The 3,276-nt window shown below is 36.8% G+C and overlaps 1 protein-coding gene across 2 annotated transcripts; it reads left to right on the top strand.

The window, feature by feature from the left end:
* LOC104720810 (endoglucanase 24-like) lies at positions 7 to 2,962 on the top strand. 2 transcript variants are annotated; one of them, XM_010438695.2, is made up of 5 exons: positions 7 to 149; positions 1,162 to 1,461; positions 1,617 to 1,778; positions 2,009 to 2,284; positions 2,389 to 2,962. In XM_010438695.2, exons 1-5 carry the CDS (start codon positions 12 to 14, stop codon positions 2,719 to 2,721), a joined length of 1,209 nt encoding a protein of 402 aa, XP_010436997.2. In that variant the 5' UTR covers positions 7 to 11; the 3' UTR covers positions 2,722 to 2,962. The 2 variants fall into 2 exon arrangements, with proteins under 2 accessions (XP_010436997.2, XP_019088197.1); XM_019232652.1 differs by having other exon boundaries at positions 2,384 to 2,463.

Below are 3,276 nucleotides of genomic sequence, written 5' to 3'. Positions count from 1 at the left end.
TCACCACCACAATGCTCGCCTGGAGCGTAATTGAATTCGGCGAACTCATGCCTCCGTCGGAGCTCCGTAATTCCCTGGTGGCTCTACGGTGGAGCTCTAATTACCTTCTCAAATCAGTTTCTCAGCTACCTAACCGCATCTTCGTCCAGGTTAGTGTGGTGGTTTTAATCTAATGTCCGTCGTCTATTCAATTTCGTAAACTGCTTTTTGCCGGTGAGTGGCATTATTAGTGAATATGTAACAATTGGGAAGGGTAATTAGGGAAATTAAATAGCGAAGATTTAGGAAACTGAATCGTTTGAGTTGCCAAAGAGATAGAAATGAATGAAACTAACCCGTGAAGTGTTTGTTTTGGACTCTCAAGAGTCTCCCTCCTCTGCATTTAACCCTTTTCTCAATTTTGTCGTTGCCTCACACTTTTTTTCCTTGGTCCTTGCTTCTATTTCTCTCTCTCTTTCACTTGATTTATTTCTTTCTCTATTGGAAATTATCAATCATGAATAAATATCAATTGGTCCAAAAAAAAAAAATTTCAATTTAATTTGTTTTTGTTAATGACAAGGTCCAGTACGTAACACACGCATGTCATAGAGTGACCAGACAAAACTTTACTATGAATTTTACAAGTTGGCAACGTAAATGTCAATTTAATTTTGTGTGTGTCCGTACTTTGTAGTAAATACAAATATGACCAACCTACTATTACTGCGTTTTAGTTTGTGATTATTTTTTTCTGCTATTTTATTTTTTGGAACCTACAACAATAAATTTTGTTGACTATAATTGGATAATGATAAAATTCAATAATACACATTTATATAAAATAAATTAGTGAATGGCTTTTAGAATTCTCAACATTGATTTGAAGGTCGTTGCATCATAATTTAAATGAAACTATACATATGATCATCATTCAGTAATTAGAGTTGAGATGCGATGATAGAGACTTCTTTCTCAGAATCGTTTAATTCTCTTAGTTCCAATATTAGAGAAAACAGACATCATATTTGATGTTGATGTTGTTAATTAGGTATATTATTTCTTACTTTATTCATTAACATTATTTATATCTACATTTTTTTTTGGCTGGATATTATAATTATTTGAAAAGTGAAAACTAACTAAAGTAGAAAGAAAAAATAAACGAGCTTGTGAATACAGGTAGGTGATCCAATTGCAGATCATAATTGCTGGGAAAGACCTGAAGATATGGACACACCACGGACTGCTTACGCTGTTAATGCCCCAAATCCGGCTTCTGAAGTTGCCGGAGAGATCACCGCGGCCTTCTCAGCTGCTTCAATTGCTTTCCGATCATCGGATCCAAGCTACTCTCAAACGTTGCTCCAAAATGCCGTCAAAACTTTTCAGTTCGCTGATACGTATCGCGGTGCTTATAGCAGCAATGATGATATTAAAAATGACGTTTGTCCTTTTTACTGTGACTTCAACGGATTTCAGGTAAAACACAAAATTTCAACATTTGTAAATTTGTCTCACTAAAGGAGTTGAGTTGGTAACAATTATTCAACGTAGGATCATTATAGAATCATGTATAAGTATTTTATTAATTTTCTTGATGATTTTTTTAATTATGAAAATTGGTATGGGTATAGGATGAGTTATTGTGGGGAGCAGCTTGGTTGAGAAAAGCTACTGGTGATGAAAGCTACCTTAATTACATAGAGAGTAACCGTGAACCGTTTGGTGCTAGCGATAACGTCGACGAATTTGGCTGGGACAACAAAGTTGGTGGACTTAATATTCTCGTTTCAAAGGTTAGTTTCCTAAATTATATTAACATTAAAGTTAGGGGTTCAAATCAAAATTAACTTTAAAATAGTAAAAAAGTTAGTAGAAAACACGAGCCTTGCACGTGCATAAATAATAAAGTTACAGTATGTGTTCTTTTCTTTCCGCGCACGTGAAACCACCACCACCACCCGGTTAAGAAATCAAACCGGTACGATAACCGATGAAATTGGAGTTTAATTTAATTTCGGTACAGGAAGTGATAGAAGGGAATATGTACAACTTAGAGGCGTACAAGGCATCGGCGGAGAGCTTCATGTGTAGTCTGGTCCCGGAATCTCCAGGAACGCACGTTGAGTACACTCCGGCCGGTCTACTTTACAAGCCCGGAGGTAGCCAGCTGCAACATGCCACCACCATATCTTTCCTCCTCCTTGTCTACGCTCAATATCTTTCTAGGAGCTCTCTCTCCCTCAGTTGCGGCACCCTTGCCGTCCCTCCTGATTATCTCCGCCGTCTCGCCAAGAAACAGGTTAGACCTGTTTGGTTTGGTTTAAGAATTTAAGTGATTAAATTGGTTAGCCTATTTGGGTCTGCAAATTAAGTGTAATCTTGAATGTTTATTGGAAAGTGAAGGTGGACTATATTTTGGGAGACAATCCGATGGGACTATCGTACATGGTCGGGTATGGAGAGAGGTATCCAAAGAAGATCCACCACCGTGGCTCATCGTTACCGTCGATCTCTGATCATCCAGGAGCGATCGGGTGCAAAGACGGGTCGGTTTATTTCAATTCGACCGAACCAAACCCGAACGTTTTGATTGGAGCGGTGGTGGGAGGGCCCGGGGAGGATGATAAGTACGATGATGATCGGTCCGATTTCCGCAAGTCCGAGCCAACTACTTACATCAATGCTCCTTTCGTTGGCGTCTTGGCTTACTTTGCAGCCAATCCCAGTTTTAGCTGACGTCATGGAATTTAGTTCTAAAGTTGTAGCTAGGAGTATGGGAGTACATGTTTTTTTAGAAGTCTCTCATCTTGCCCATGCAAAGAAAAAAGAAGTCTTTTTTTTTAGTAATCTGAATAACTTGTTCGGATTATTCACCTGTTTTTTACATTTTGATTTTATTTTTCTACAAATGTAATTGATAGTCTACCATATATATATTTGATGGTTGCTAAGGAAAACGGGTAAAAGTTTTATTTAATTTTGTTAAAGATAGATCTCATATCCATATTTTTTTTTTAACCTATAATTGATACATGAGTTTTTTTTGTAGTGGTACAGAAAAAAAAATTAGGTTAAGAAATTGATTATAGTATGAACTAACATGACGATGACCGTTAGCTAGACTTTCATTATTTGAAAATTATGTTTTCCATGCTATTTTTTCTCTCGAGATTCTATCTTAATTCAGTTTCCGTGAATTATTGCTTCAATTATTTAATATTTTAGTGGCATATCTGAAGATAGATATATATGCATACACATTTCTTGTAACTTGAGCAATAATATCAGTAT

Source organism: Camelina sativa, chromosome 11 (assembly GCF_000633955.1).
Source record: "Camelina sativa cultivar DH55 chromosome 11, Cs, whole genome shotgun sequence".
In the NCBI taxonomy this organism is placed as follows: Eukaryota; Viridiplantae; Streptophyta; class Magnoliopsida; order Brassicales; family Brassicaceae; genus Camelina; species Camelina sativa.
Note: the sequence above shows the minus strand (reverse complement) of the source record. Positions and strands in the feature narration are given on the sequence as shown.

Bases quoted from the DNA above. Each gene is read 5' to 3' on its own strand.
- LOC104720810 (XM_010438695.2), top strand. From the start codon at position 12: ATGCTCGCCTGGAGCGTAATTGAATTCGGCGAACTCATGCCTCCGTCG. The intron at 150-1,161 runs GTTAGTGTGGTG...TTGTGAATACAG, and splicing joins CTAACCGCATCTTCGTCCAG to GTAGGTGATCCAATTGCAGA. The intron at 2,285-2,388 runs GTTAGACCTGTT...TGGAAAGTGAAG, and splicing joins GCCGTCTCGCCAAGAAACAG to GTGGACTATATTTTGGGAGA.